At 34.4% G+C, this 15,476-nt stretch overlaps 1 protein-coding gene across 1 annotated transcript in view; it reads right to left on the bottom strand.

Annotated features, from left to right (window-relative positions):
* Positions 1-15,476, bottom strand: part of LOC105627250 (transcriptional enhancer factor TEF-1) — a 92,943-nt gene that overhangs the window by 1,245 nt on the left and 76,222 nt on the right. Inside the window, exons 4-7 of the mRNA XM_012208539.1 lie at positions 9,845-9,975; positions 3,514-3,666; positions 934-1,149; positions 89-318 (exon numbers count right to left, since the gene is read on the bottom strand). Of these exons, the coding sequence (XP_012063929.1) occupies positions 89-318; positions 934-1,149; positions 3,514-3,666; positions 9,845-9,975 (730 nt within the window). The remainder of the gene's footprint in view (positions 1-88; positions 319-933; positions 1,150-3,513; positions 3,667-9,844; positions 9,976-15,476) is intronic.

Below are 15,476 nucleotides of genomic sequence, written 5' to 3'. Positions count from 1 at the left end.
ATATATATATATATATATATATATATATATATATATATATATATATTATATCAAAGAGTTGAGTAATCAAGAAGCTGATATTACTCACTGGCTCGTGACGCCATAAAATACTCCACTTTCGTCTTGGATGTTACTATTGAGATCAGCCCAAAACTTAACGAGGAAGAAAGCTGCTTGCGGTCCTTTATCGTAAAGTTCTTTAAGACCGCCCTTCTTTTCCGGAAATTTGTCATATATCTGTTTAACATCGACCGCTTCCAATAGCGGATCGGCGTATGTCGCGGAACCTCCTATATGGACGAATAGGTGTTTGTGGTACTAAAAAAAGAAATTCACATACGTAAAAGAATATTCATGAACATACTTCAATTATTATATATTATCTTCATTTATCTGAGAAAATTAATCTTTGAATGCCTTATTAATTTTTTCGTTTTTTACTGTCTTATCGAATCAGCCTATCATTAATAGCCAATTATTCAAACACGATATTTACAACATTTTTGCTATGTTAATTATGAATGATTATCAAGTTATATATCGATATAATCAATAATTAGCAATTTCGATTATATCATGAGACAATTTTTAATTTCTACTTTAATTTCTACTCTCTCTCTCTCTCACTCTCTAGTTGAGATTAAATAAAGAATCATTATCTATATAATAATGCTTTAAAGTTATATTATAAGTACTTAAGATATATTTAAATTATGTTATTAAATTATTATTAATTATATAAGATATATTTAAATTTTTCGAGAATTTTTCTTTTTTTTATCAGACATCAATAAAATATAAATATACTAAATTTTATCCTTGAAAAAATTTCTCAAAGGTATACGACACTTTTGCAGTATTTTTTTGTAAAAAGCAATATATATTTAGACTATCTTGAAATCTTCTCAATTAATAAATTACGATGCTGCTTACAATCTCCTGTTCTCTTTGTTGTTCCATGTAGGCCGAAAACTCAACAAGCCTGAGTTTGTGAGTCGCAATAGCACGTCCTTCCCATGGTGGTGCAGGCTGCGCTTGGACCAAATCACCGCTCGAGACCGCTGTCGCAGGTTTTCCGGTATAGGCAGGCTGAGGAAAGGGTTTGACATCCTGAGACGTTCCTGGTTGCAGGCCTGGCTGCCAAAATTGCTGAAAGTATAGCGCGAATTTGTATCTAATGATGATACTCTCATATTAACGATTAGTCGATTTCCACTCGCCTGATGTTTATTAATAATGGCTAATTGCTATTTAATGAATAATTGATGCTTTAGTTACCGAATAGTCAAATAATAGTCAAATTTGCGTAACAACATGATTTTTCTAAAATCATATAACAGTAAATATAAAGGAAATAAATTGAAAGTTGATAGTTTCAAGCAAAAAAATTGATAGATTCGTTTCTCTTAAACTATGGAAAAATTTTTACAAAATTTTTAACCTGCATTTTCAAAATTTTTCCGAACAATCGATTGTATTTACGTAAATCTTTATGTAATACTACAACTATTTCAGTAAAAAAAAATTTCCGTAAAAGCCATCGAGCCGTCGGGCGAGGAATGAGCGATAGGAAACAATGAATAAACACAAAGTAAAAGAGAACAACAATGACAATAACAACAAAAAGCTAATGATCGTATTATTATGTAAAGAGAAAGAAAGTTTGATAAGCCACAACGAACATTTTTTTATTATGCAGATATGTCAAATGTAACGGATACATACTTAATATATATACGTGTCGTATATAGGTATGTAATGCCTAGGAATACATATGTACAAGATTAGAGCGATGGACAAATTCAACAATACACAACAAGGGCCCTCAGGGGCAGCGCAGCAGCAGAGAGCCAGGGGAGATGTCACTTTTGCGAGGGATTGTTAGTTTTCAACGCAAAAGCTTTCGCGCTATGAAGAAAAGAAAGTACACGATTGATCACGGAAACAGCTTTCTCTTGCTATTTTCCTCATTCTTATTTTATAATTAGATGCGAAAAAGAGCACAAAAGAACAAAACATGACAGCAAAAAAAGCGGAAAATCTAGTTAAAGAAACAAAAGGAATGCTATTCACCGCCTCTAATTAGTTAATATTATTTTTCCCCTTTTCTTTTTTGTATACATATAAAACACAGGATACACAGAAAAAAGTCTGGTAATCGTTGTCAAATATTGAGTGAAATAATTCTAATAGTTGTCAAATGTTGAAAGCCAATTAAATGTTCGGTTAATATAATAATTTTACTTTCTTAAATATTTAATAAGAATTATATATAACAAAGTTGGTTATATTATTATGTTTGGTAATACTTATTGAATATTTGGAAAAGTAAAATTATTTTTAATTATTAGCCGAACGTTTGATTGGCATTATTTCATTTAACATTTGGTAGCTATTACAGACTCTTTCAGTATAGAAGCAACACAGTTAAGTCAATTTAAAGATACGAAAGCAATTTTTTTCAAACAATTTTTGAACAAATTGTCATTATTCGCAGATATATCATTTTGTTTCAACATCAAACGTATCTTCGACATATTTAACAATGGCCATAGAAATTTAAATTATAATGTAATATATTATAATTTAAATTAATATTACATTGTGTGCAAAAGTTAAGATTGAATATTTTTACTGAGATCAAACGATTTATTAATTGCGAATGTACATTGTCTCTAAGTGCAATGTTAAGTTAGTGCCATTTATAATATCTGTGGCATGACATTTTAATTACACGGTATTATCTCAAACTCTCGTAAGACACAAAAAAAATTTATAGGTCAGTCGACAAACCATGGATATTGCCTTCAATAGGCGGATTAGCGGTTATCGAGCAAAGCGTTTGAAAACAATCACAAACTTCAAAAGAAGAGGCCAATGCTGATAATAAAAATAAAATTCGTCAAAGATAATATTTTATGTTTTTCCTGCGAGGCTTTCAATCTATCGATATTATATGAATGACATCATATAAATCAATATAAATCGGAAATGGATTTGCTATTTTATTTTAAAATTACATATAACAGTCTAGTGACACTAGTCACATACAAAAATTTCATTTTACCTTTTATATTTAAACAATCAACATTTATATTTGTACAAATTCTTTCATCGCCTGAAATTTGATTCCATTTAAAGAAAAAAATCCGTATATAATTTTTGAAAATAAACTATTTTAAAAGTTATCTTTAAAATATTTGCCTGGAAAGTTTCATTAGAGAGAATATAAAATCGATCTTTGACAACAATAAGGAGTACAGTGCTTTATATGTAAAAATCGATTGAAGAAAATTCACAATTTAAAAGTCAATGCAACGATTATAAAAGCGAGAGAGAATGAGGCCGTTCGTTTTACTTAAAAGCGATTCGTCATGCGAAATCACCAATGCAGTGATTAACTTAATTAATTCGCATTTTATAGAGTCGTCTCACCCTAAAGCTCGTGGCTGTTTTGAAGAGAAAGACCGATTAAAAAAATGTCTTAAGGGGTTCTCCGAGATCAGGACTTACCGCTCCGGGATAGGAGACAGGGGTGGAAGCATGAAGGGCAAGGGTCCCGCCCATGAGGGGCATCTTGTTGTGTATCGCGCTTCCAGCTGATACTATTTGGGCGCTTGACATGCTTGACATTGTCTGGAGCGCTTTCTCCTTGGCGGCATGATCCTGACAAATTTCCAGACCGATTATCACGCAATGCCAGACAATATGGTATCATATTATCAATATATGATTCCCTTTCTAAACTATGACGAGGACTCGAGACTAAATAGATTTTATAGATTGGTACATTAATACAGATACGCACTCGGAGAAAAAAAATATTTTTTATAGTGGTGAGAATTAGGATATAGGAAACATATAATATTTGTATAATTGTCACCACTATGTCTGTCTTTTTCTCTGAATACGTTAACATGTGTCTCAGGAACGATCTTTAAACTCAGAATAGATTTCTCTTTCGAAAATATTTCGACAAAAATCAAGTTTCTAATATTCGTACCTTCAGAAATTTATATTTTCTACATCTGTATAAATGAACTGTGAATACACATATATTATTCTAAGAAAGCAGAAACTCGTTGAATTAAAGTCAAAAATGTTACTGGTATCTCAACGAATTGATTAGGATTAAGATAAATCGACTTCGAACTATTAAAAAAAAATTTAATTTCTACAAAATAATTAATACAGATTAATACGTTTCTTGTAAAAATATAAACCGCTGAATAATAAAATATGTATATGTACAATCAAAACAAAATTGTGAAAATGTTTAATACAGAAATTTATACGTGAATTGATTAATCTTTCAATATTTCTGTGAATCGTAAAGCGTATTTTTAAAAAAATTATAATTATTCACTTCGTGGAAGGACAAACGCAATGTGGTTCGAAAAATAAAAAAATTCGAGACATTTGGGAATCGCGATATCAATCAACAGTCAGCGGATAAATTCGTAACATTCTCAATGATGCGAATCAATTTACCGCTCCCGAACGCGCGATTACCAGCGTCCCTTTTTTCTCCCTATCTCCCACCTCCCCCTGATATTTTTTTTCCCCGGTCCCTCATTCATCGCGGGTCGCACCGCATGCGATGAAATCGATCGCGATCGCGCAGTGCAGTTGATTGCAGAAACAACAGCAGCGGCGGCGAATCCGGTTGCAACAGAAATTCGCGGGAATTCGGCGCGCTTTTATCGGAAAGCCGTCGTTTTAATCAGCGCCCGACCGAAAATCGCTGACGAGGCGAACGAGAGGTGGTTCGTTGCCGTGACGTTCGGAAAATTGCCATGCCCACCGCCACCACCATCATCCAGTCCCACACCGATTCATCCCCATTCGTCTCGCTCTTTCTCTCTCTTTCTCACCCTCATTCCCACGAGAGCACGGGATTTTCAATTTCGTTCATAAATCCGTAATGGAGGAGTCACTACGAGTGCCGGTCGACCGGAATGAAGCGCCACCCGCGTAACGATGCGAGCAATAAAGAATTTAGCCGACGGTGCGACCGAAAATCACGGGTTACATTTTGCTCTCGACGTTGTTTACGCCCCTCGCGTGTTCGCTTCGAAATACACAGGGTGAGTATCCCGAAAAGCCGACGCCGCTGTTCCTATTACCTACGGATTTTTCGATCAATTTGCAGGCGAATTTTGTTTAATGAAATTGTCGATGTGTATATATCAATGTGTATTCCTAACTTGGAAATAGTTGAAAATAAAAAGCTCGCCCCGGATTGTATGAGAGAGAACCATGGAACTACAAATAGTTAATAATACAAATGTTAATTCTCAGTTAGTTTTACATGGACTCTGCTTTAATAAAATTTTAATTTAAAACTTATGACTTTTAAAAGTTAAAGTTAAAGTCTAGTAAGGCATTTGTCTTAAACTTAAAAATGCGATAATTACGATTTGATGTTGAGCAAATACATATATAATATAAATTAAAATTAAATCTCAAACAACAATTTCAGTAAAAAGATCCAACATTAAATAAATTTAATTACCATAAATTTTTTTACTTGGCGGTAATAGCTCAACTAAATTAAACAATAAGTATGAGATAGAAAAATTAATAAGCAAAAAAGTAATACAATCATTCATTATATAAGCAACTTACTTCTATACGATTTTAGTATAAAAGCAAATAACTCTTTCTGTAATTAATTTTATTTGTTAACATGCTAATAAAATTTATTATGTATAAGACAATTAATAGACAAATCTGGTAAAGAAAGTTCTTTGTTCTAATTAATGAAATATTAAATAACTGTGATGTTGAAAATAGAAATGTAAGGTAAACACTATTAAAATTTCTGTACTTCTATTGATAATTCTATTATTAAAATGAAATAATCTCAATTTTCGCGAGCTAAAGTCAGAAAGATTTGGAAAATGCGGCCAAGTTATAATACATATTCATTACACGATTTTCGGGGTCTTTCTACTACAATTTTCATAATATGTATTTTTAATTATTTTATTTTTGTCAAACTCGTAGCAGCTTAACCTAGGATACAATATTTAATTCTCTTGAATTACAATATACAAAAACGATATGATGTTATCAAATTCGTTCCAAAATCATTATTATTTTTTTAGAAGATTACTTAACTTTTATCCGAAATACCTTGCAATGCAATCGACGCAACATCAGAATTGGTGAGATTAACCGGCGCGTAAAGTCGATTTACAAAACGGTTGCGCGAATTTCACCGGATAGAATGTAATTTTTTATGAATGTTGGATGACATCGATTACCCGCGAAAAGTCCATTTCGCTGTGCGGGCCGTTGTTCACGTTTGTGCGGAGCGCGCGCTGAATTTGCAGCGGAAAATCAATTCGGTTAATTGAGAGGGTACAATCCATGTCGTTTTTTTTAATTTCCACTCTTCGTCCCACATGTCGCCCCCCCCCTCCTCTCTCTCTGTCTTTCTTTCTCTCTCACTCTCTTTCTCTCTGTCTACTTCTCTCTCGCCCTTCATCTCTCGAATACACGCCAGGAATGCAGAGGATTGGGCGGGTAACGGGGTTGGACATGTTTATCGACATTCTGAAACGTTGCTCGCCCGTTTTTGGGCACCCTCCCGCAACCCGCTCCTACTACTACAACCCCTGCCCCGTTATCGGGAGTACGTTTACACCGCAACAATTAATTACGCCGTAATGCCTGGTGCAATTATTTCCAAAATAGATAAAACGACGGACAATCTCGATAGATTATGATAGTTGGTGTAATATCGGTTTGATACGCGAGCATGTAAAATGTACAAGCAGAAAAGTTAAATCCACGATTTCATGAAATGAAATATGCATCGTTAATATAAAAGAAAATGATATAAATATATAAAAAAGAATCGGAAAAAAGTCGGAAAAAAAGACGATGAAATTAAAATTAAAAATTATTATTTAACTGAAGACAAATTATTTAACTGAAAAATTGAATAGTTTTATTGTAAAATTGACTATAAAATAAGAAAAAAATTCAAGTTGATCTTAAAGTCCGTTCATTATTTCTATTATCTACAGTGGAAATGTATGGATAAATGATTTTGAAAGTATAAAATAAGCGGTCTTAAAATTTAAAAAAGGAATTTCCATTTTTATTCTTAATTTATTCATAATAAATCTATTAATATCAAATATCTTATAAAATTTATATATTTTAAAAAAAAGGCCGACAAAATTTTTTCTAGTAGATATCTCTAATGCTTACGATTTCTCATTTATTTTAATCAATTTAGTTACAAATTTCAATGAACATAAACAATTTCCTTTAAATTAATATTATCTTGTTAAAATATAATACGAAAGCAAAGAGCACGATTTACGTAAGACAGTACCGGTGCGTAGGAAACACGAACATCGCTCGCGAAATTCTTTTCTTCTCTGACCGAATAAATCGCACGGTTCGCGGCCGCAGGAAGGGAAATAGCAACCCCACCTGAGCAAAAGTCGCGGCGTGGTGCAGCATTCACCCTTCCTGAAACGCGAAAACCAGAAAATTACGTCACGGCGGACCGTACCTCCACCCTCCCACGCTTGCTACTTTCCTGAATAATGTTCGCGGTATGCGGCCACTGCAGTTGCAGTCGCTGCAGCTGCGGCTGACCGTGCTTAAAAACGGAAACCCGCGCAAGTATTTCATAAATGGCATCGTGGCACGAAACCGCGCGCGCGGAAACAGACGACATCTTATTACGCGAAAGTCGTGAGTGCACGAGCGTAATTAAAATTGCTCGAGAAACGCCGGCGTTTTCCTAAACTCTTTGGGAGTCCTAAACTCTCTAAGAGCCCAGGTACAATGGAATATAAAAATGACAACGCGGAAAAATAAAGATATTATACAATACATTACATGCAAAATTACTCATGCAAGATAGTATCATATATGAAACGTGTCAAAAATTTACATTTAAAAGAAGATTATAGAAAGAATGCTGATAAGCATTTATTGTAATCAATTGTCTTTGCTAAATCTGAACATAGATAAACTGGATTACAATTCACTTGAAATAAAAAGTTAAATTTAATAAAAAGTAAAAACGATCAATATTCTTTTATTTGTCCTGAAAGTGTTATTTGTGAAAAAAAAGATTATGGTTATATTACAATCGCTTCAAATCGCAGAATCTTTCATTGAATTTTGCTAATTATATCAATATCGGAGAACCGAGTAATACATTTACGCAATAATTAATTATATCTATCAATTAATTCTTGATAGTAAAAGAAGACGGATATATAAATGCTATAAATTATATTTCATCATCCGTCTATTTAATAATAACGTCTAGATTGCGCAAAATATCCGAAAAAAATTTCGGTTTATCGTCGTCGATTAAATGGCAGTTTTTTTCTACGAACGAGAGTTTTACCAGAGTGCTGCATGCAATCGCACGGTTAATTTACACGTTCCGCTTGTTTTTCCACTCTTTTCTATTCCGAATATTGACCGATCCAGTATAAACAATACTCTATTTCTCTTTCTCTTTCTCTCTCCTCTCTCCCTCCTTTCTGTCTTTCTCTCTCTCTGTCTTCTGTCTCCCGTTATTTCACCGCCCATCGGTGAAATGGAGGCACCACCGATTGTACCGCCCTGCTTTGATTTATTAACCGGCACGCAATTGTTCGCGAATCGCTTTAATAATTCAGCTGTTGATTAAACGGGCAAGGTTCATTTTTACGCGTGATTTATCCCACGCATTGCTTCTCTCGATATGTGTATCCCTTGATATGTATATTTCTCTCTCTCGTTGAAAATGATTCCACAACGGCCATCGCCCGTTAATGCTCACATATCGCCAATCACGATTTAATATCATCACTACTACTCATCGAGACAACATTGTGTAAAACGCGAATACAACAGAATTCTGATTATCTCAACGCTGAACGTTTCGATCGAGCATTCGATTGTTTGTAAAAAATGTTGTTTAGTAAAGAAATCTTTTACATGCAGAATTTTAATTCGTATCGAGAGAATCCATGTATTATTAATTATATTAAAATTTATTAAAACAAAAAAAGAAAGAAATAATGAACATTACGGGAAAGAATATTTTTATACGACATCATTGAAATGAATTAAAATGAATTTTCTCCCGTACGTAAACATCTTTTTTCAAATATCTTTTTTGTCTTTAAAATTTTTAAAGAAATAACAAAAATTAAAGAAACAATTTGTTAATTATCTTCTTTCAGTAATATTCTTTGTTTCTTTCATTAACAGAATATATCACTTAATAATTAATAATATAAAAGATAATATTTAAAAAATTATACATTATTATTTAATAAATATAAAAAATAAAATTAAAAAAATATACAATTATGCAATTATCATTTTGTCTCAACGAATTTGGCTATTAAATTTTCAATATATCAGCTACACAATTCAAAGAGAAATAAAAATTCACCGCACATGAGATTCAAATATCAATTCCACGTGCCAAGTATCGCGTTCATACGACACGTGCAACATTTTATTCAATATATTATCAAATGATACGGCGTGTCATCAAGTATTGCGATATTGTTAAATTAATAATCGTACAATCGTTATTTCGCATTTCATTATTATAATAACGTGTCATGTTAAACCGCTGTTACAGTTTATTTTAGTAGTCACAATATGTCGTATTTATACAAATAAACAAAATTTATATCATTTCGAATGAATTTATTGGTTGTCCCTCCACGAAAGAGGCAAGAAACGCGATCGAGACGCACAACGTCGATGGGTAGGTTCGGTGTGATTGAAAAAGGTTAAAAAAAAAAACGATGATAGAAATATAAAAATAAGCGCACAACTGGGAGATAAAATATATACTCACCACTTTAAGTTTTGCCTGTATTTCCCGAAGTTTTCTTCTCGCGAGAACCTGTATATGCGAGGATACTTGTTTTCGCGTTCTCGTCTTACCGGTCCTCAATTTGATATAACGGGCGATCAGCTCGTTGCGACCTGTAATCAGCGAATTATATGCATACAGATCAGTATTCTTTATCAATAAATCGTACTAAACGTAAATATTGTTCATAAAAGAATAAATCATGTAACCAGATATACAATCAGACGTATTTAGGTCAAGAATAATATTCCTATTAATAATTTAATTATGATTCATCAAGTATTAATTCAAGATAAACTTCATACATATATTTATATTTCAGATATTGCTTTATAGATTGAAAATAAACGACTCGAAATATTTAATAAAATCAATCTTCCTACGTTATTAATGACAATTAAAGACTTGTAGAATTAAGTGAGACTTTGCAGAACGCAATTTCTTCAAACTTTAAGCTCGTTTTTCTTTCGCTTCTCATTCTTCCAGGTAGTTTCAAGAAAAATCTGAACAACACTTCGTATAAATTCTGATTTCCATGTCGAGAATAGAAACAAACAATTGCGATATCCGCAGAAGCGTCAGAATCGGTCCTGGGAAATTGAAAGTTCCATGATGAAGATTGCATTCTCGCGAGCCTCGAATACGAGAATTCCTTCTAGAATTGACGAGAAGCAGACCGGACGGATTCAAACAAACCCTCGAGCAAACTGCTCGAAATAGGCTTTGAGAGCTGCCTCGCAGAAGCGGCAGATAAAATGCGCTTTACGATAGAGCTAAACCGTCGACGTATTTAATTCAAGCGATTGCATTTTAAACTAGTTTGAGGGATGCGCAATTTATCTTGTCTTTATTAGGTCTTATCCATGATCTTTTAACGATTTTATTATCATATCTAAAAAAATATAATATTGATATTTCACGATTGTTTGCATACATTACAATTATCTTTGTATACATTACAATCAGTCAATATATCTCTATCAGATAATTCAAAATTATTACTCTATAGTACTCTATAAAGTAATTTATGTACACACTAATATCTTGCTTGAATCTTTTATTTATATTTACAACAATGTCTCTTTAACTTTTCGCAAAATATTTATATATAACAACAAAAAGGGGATGATTTAAGAAAAATATAAAATCTTAAATCAGAAACAAATCTACAAATGATATAAATATTGATTTTTATAATTTTCTTCATAGTGATTTAAAAATGACTTTTTAAATAACTGTGAACAATTAAACGTAATTGTACAGTGTGAATATTTAAACAATAATTGATCTACACAATTCCACCACTGTAGCAGATAATACAGATTATCTCGATATCATGAATGGCGCTAATTGGCAAACGATTTACTGTAATCGCGCAAAAAAGCGCAATTTCGGTGTCGCGCGCACGGAAACGATTTTCGCGCAAAACTCGTGGCTAAATTTAGCGGGTGATAAAGTGCACTCGTCATAAATTCTAATTAACGCGGGAGCGCACGTGGAAGCGAGTACGGCGGTCTGAAGCGTCGTTTGGCGACTCAATCCAGTGGATATCCACGCGAAATTACGCGGACGCGTAACGCGCGACTCGGGTTGATAACGAGCATAATAAATCGTAATGAGTCGAAGCGGGTGGGAAACGGGAAAGAGGCGGGAGAAACATCCCGTGAGACGAAACGAGAAAGAGAGCGGAATGCTTTCACTCGATTCGCACAGTTACACGTGAATATAAACCGCTCGAAACTGCCGATAACGAGAGACGACCGATTTCCAAACGGTGAAAAGAACCGAGAATCGATTCGAATGCATGGGGACGTATTCAGGTTTCATCGCGTACGATGAAAATCCAACGGCCTCCGGATTTAACAACACGAATATTCCATTTGTGCGCTCCATTCCGTTTTTTTTTTTTTTTTATACAACAATGTACCGCGTGCATACATCGTGCGTAAAGTAAAATCGGAGAAAGAGGGAAAGAGAGAGATGAGCGGGAGTGGAATGTTTTTGTTTTTCTGTTGATCGGAAGCAATGAAAAATATAGCATCAAACTGCGGCGATCAAAATCTCAATGTAGAATATGAAGAATAATTTCCAAATGTGCGACTATCGTTAGCGTAGAGCGCTGATGTCAAAAGTATGAGGGAAAAGGAAAACAGACGTAGATTTTTCAATAAAATACTTAAAAATATAATACTTAAAAAATAAAATAAAATTATTAAATTTCGACGAATTATTGTAACTACATTGATTTTAATTTTCTATGTATACTTGTTTGAAAAAGCCGTATCAAAAGATTGTTCACGTGGTCAATTTATTGCTTTTTAAATTTACAACAGCTCAAATTCCGATAATTTTGCATTTTTACGTGCATTCGTGAAAATATTATAACTATTACATTATCGAAATTATTCAATCTTCTAGTTATTTTCATAAAATATATAATGTTTTAAAGCAGAATCCAATCCAACGAACAAAACCGAAAAAACTCTTCTTTCAAGTCGTTCTTCTCGGACCGAAGTTCGCAACCGCGTGTCGTAGAGAGAATTGCTATTATGTTAACCGCTACCACGCTACGCATTGAACACTTCATTGAATGGTCAATATGTGTTGATAAATGCAACGTAACCGTTCGACAAAACAAAGAAGTTATCGTTGTGATCGAGCACGGGGGAGTTCGTCGATGAATTGATTTCCGGCCGATTGGACCGTGTAAACGGCGTTTCTACGCGCCACCTTATCGCCGCTTAGATTTCACAGCCGTTAAGGTTTTACGGTTACCGGTGACCGTAAAACCGGCGCCAGACGACATCAAACGTGTCGTAATTGAAATAACATTTAACCGTACGGTAAGCAGAATCACACCGAAGTACTTCGATACCAATGGATAAAACACGTGACGAGCCGAATGTCTAGAATTCTAACAACAGCGTGGGAAGTTGTGTGACTTTAATATCGCAACCAATTTGAATTCTGTTTTCGTAGATATGTGTTCGATTATCACAATCACACGTTTTACATCTATTTTGTACGTCGAGTTATAAAAGTGTTTGAAATTACATATTAATTACGCAGATATTGAGAGAATGAATATTTGCATCATTTCAGGGGGATTATAGGAATGTTAAATCAAATATTTCTCTTTTAAATGCGCACGCTGCTGACACGGAATTAATTGCAGATTCATATTGACTATCAAAGCACTTTGGCGGGGAGTGAAGAGGGATGAAAATCGCAACGTCCTGGCACGACGCGACACAACCACCCGCCGTTCTTGCCATAGGGCAAATAAATTATTTCCCCGATAAATCTCCAAGTTTCGCGGAAAGTTTCGGAGAGAGATTACCGTCTTGCTTCCTACGGAAAGACTCGATTAAGAGTCGGTAGTGGCGAACACGGCTCGCTAAATGATTCATCGTTATTCGAGCGACGCAATGTCGAGGATAAACACGAAATGTCGAGAAGACGAAATGAAACGACAACGCCGAATCTCCATCCACCACTCTTTTTTGCATTGCAAATCGCAACTCATAAATTACGGACATTCGTCTTCGTTTCGGACTCTACAAATTGTGCAAACAAATATTGTTGCCGCTCAAGAAATTCGCTCAAGAATGCAGACGTTGTTTGTAATATAAATGTGCAATCAATGTTGCCGGTACTGACGAGTCGATCGTGACCGTAATGATTCCTACAAAAGCTAAAAATACAGAATACACAGACTATGGTGAAATACATTTTCCAGTTCAATATACCTTTTAACAAACAAACAGCGAGCATTCTTCTATCACACTAACAGTGTGTATCATTTAAATTACTAATAACAAACTCACAATAAAAAAGTACTCTGTGCTGGAGTGGAGACCCAGCTAGTCTTATGTATTTTGAGTCGCTGACGAACGAATCAAAATAGAATCATCCTGGGCAAATTTTCAATTTAGAGCGAAAAAATGGGTAAAAAATGGAAAAAATAAGTCATTTTTTGCTCTAGATTGAAAATTTGCCCTGATAATCTTATTTTTATAAATTATATATATAATTATATATATATATATATATATATATAATATAAATTAAATTATATATATAAATTATATATTATTATAAATTGAAAAAAAAAGAATGAGACTTCCCTTTAGATAAAATAAAAATAATTCATATACAAACGTAAATGCAGTTTAATTAAATAAATTTCATAATATTTTATGAGTCAAAAATACGTAATGGATACTTCATATTTCTCGCATGCAGAAGTTATGAGAGAAATACAGTACTAGATGGGCAAAACAAATTCGGGCAACGTCTCGCGGACGCGCCCCCAAATTTGTGCTTTCTCGATTACGGAAATTCGAAATCCGCTCGCTTCCGCTGCGAAGTTGCGAATTCGCGGCGAAGGATCATGACGACAAGGATCTACAAAAGTACGTTACCTTCGTCGGATAGTAACGTAAGAGGGAGGAGAGATGTGCAAGAGTCTGTAGTCCTTGTAGTAGGGGGTACGACGAGACGAGAGGGATCGGGAGGGAGGGAGGGAGAGGGGGAGAGAGAGGTGGTACGGAGAAGCTGAAGCATCGGGAGGAAAATATTCGAGATTCCAGGGGAACCGCGTGATGACTCAATTTCGCAAAGACCGTTAAATGGCCCGCTATGAACCATGCGCCACCGTCGGCCGCGTTCCTTCTCTGTTTTTGAAGGCCGAACATTCTTCGTAGGGGGTCGATTATGCCGCTTAGGCATCTCCATAGAACGCCACAGACTACAAAGAAGAGACTCGGTTTATTTGACTTTTCCTACCCCGCCAGATCGATGGTACTTACGAATCATTGTATCAACGATATTGATTACATTTTACCCTTTCGACTTTTTACCCGATGCTTTTGCTCCAATCCGTTCATCTCCCTATCTTCTCAGTAACACATATAAAATGACCTATGCTAAGATACATAATAATTGAATATTAATAATAGAATGATCAATATATTGTTGCGAGATCAGAAATACCTATGTTCTTTAAAACAAATTTAAAGATTTTTTTATGTGTAAAGATTTGACGAACTGATAAAAAATATCTATTAATCAATAGCAAAGTTTTATCGTTTTTTTAATCTTAAAAAAAGTTGTACTTTAATTTTGATTTGATATTTTCACATGCTAGTCCGATTTTAATAATGTTCTTTTGCGCATAACATCGATAATTGAGTGTTCCTTTTTGATCGCTTGCTATTAGCTGATAAAATGTCTTTTTCGGCTACCTGTGCAAGCTTAGAAGCAATTTATTATCGAAGAAGGTATGGCCCTTTTTTCACAAAGAGCGTCGAATGACGAGAGTAGAAAAGGGGAACATGTAAGAGTCTTGTCCCAGGCACTTCAAGCGAAGCGAAGATCGATCATTGCCCGAGCATGTAGATGAGATCGAGATCAACGATCGACACCGGATGTACATGGTGAGTAGGATAAGAGCAGTCAAAAGAGAAAGAAAGAGAGAGAGAGAGAGAGAGAGAGAGAGAGGAGGAAGAAGAAGAAGAGAAGTAAGAGGAAAGGAAAAGGAAAGGTACGTACGTAGTAAGAGTCGGCGGACGGACGACGCGACGACGAACTAACACGTAAACGTAACTACGTC

The sequence above is a fragment of the Atta cephalotes genome, assembly GCF_000143395.1.
Source record: "Atta cephalotes unplaced genomic scaffold scaffold00008, whole genome shotgun sequence".
Classification (NCBI taxonomy): Eukaryota; Metazoa; Arthropoda; class Insecta; order Hymenoptera; family Formicidae; genus Atta; species Atta cephalotes.
Note: the sequence above shows the minus strand (reverse complement) of the source record. Positions and strands in the feature narration are given on the sequence as shown.